Genomic DNA, 1,167 nt, shown 5'->3' on the forward strand with positions numbered 1-1,167 from the left:
GATTTATCATCATCCCTCACATGCTCGTCTGGTTAAGGTGAATCAAATTTCAAATATCGACAACAATTTTACTGATTAATGATAGAAAAGTCAAATCCCATAGTAATATTTGCGTTCTATAGGCATTCTAATGCTTTAAGGTGTGTGATGAGTGTGATGACATCATGAGAGACCACTTTTGCAGATACACACCATTGATCAATTGATGATTGTATTTCGAATGACTTGGGACGCCTGGAGAATATTACCATGTTTGGCTTTGAAGCCATGGGTCTCATCTTAGTATTTATTACTTCAGTTAAATCCATTCATTTTAAAGCTAGAAATTTCCAAAATGTATGAATTTTTTCAGTGAGTCATTCTGAATGTCGCGTATTAAGACTTGAAGCTGTTGTTTTCAAATTCAATCTTGAAACACCCAAGTCTGACTCATCTGCTGAAACAAAATGGGAAGAAGTACCTGAACTGAGTAAGTCGAGTCATCGAGAAATTAGATTAAATTTCATAATAAAAAGATAACTTTTGAAATGATCCATAAACATTTAGCAGTGAAACATCGAGGACTAACAAGTGAAAATATCAATTATGATTTTTTTAATGAAAAACAGTCAATATGGTTCTCCACCAGAGATATAGCTAGATGAAGCAATATGTAAAAATAAGCACCTTCACAAAAAAGGATTGGAGGTGTCATAATTTACTTACTAAAGAAAACTTACCACATCTTCGGGATCATTGGGATCAATACGAAGTTTTGCAGGTAAGCTTTGAGATTGGAAGTCAGAAACAGCTGCTTGTGCAATCTTTCGTTTGATGGCTTGCTTGGTAGCTTCAGCTTCCCTTTCAGCTTCTAGCAAGGGATTCACATCACCTTCTTGGATCGGTCTCACATTGCCAGGATCCACCTGAAATGGATCAACACTAGGTCATATTTATTTGAATGGATGGGGTGAGGAAATGCTGGTTCTTGTTGATAATGAACTAGAAAAAAATAAACTAAATTGGCAGAAATGCATCATAGCAGAAAGGGTGTAAAGGGAAAAGTTTATAATGCAACACTACTAATACATCAGAAACTACATTCTGACAATTCACAAGTTTTCTCCAATTGCACATTAGTGTCCACAGTAGTATGCATCCCAGAGGTTTCCAGGGGAAAAAGTGCGC

The 1,167-nt window shown here is 36.0% G+C and overlaps 1 protein-coding gene across 1 annotated transcript in view; it reads right to left on the reverse strand.

Annotated features, from left to right (window-relative positions):
* Positions 1-1,167, reverse strand: part of LOC109830248 (survival of motor neuron-related-splicing factor 30-like) — an 8,273-nt gene that overhangs the window by 1,899 nt on the left and 5,207 nt on the right. The window contains exon 6 of the mRNA XM_020397462.1: positions 720-905. Within this exon, the coding sequence (XP_020253051.1) occupies positions 720-905 (186 nt within the window). The remainder of the gene's footprint in view (positions 1-719; positions 906-1,167) is intronic.

This window comes from Asparagus officinalis, chromosome 2 (assembly GCF_001876935.1).
Source record: "Asparagus officinalis chromosome 2, Aspof.V1, whole genome shotgun sequence".
NCBI classification, from domain to species: Eukaryota; Viridiplantae; Streptophyta; class Magnoliopsida; order Asparagales; family Asparagaceae; genus Asparagus; species Asparagus officinalis.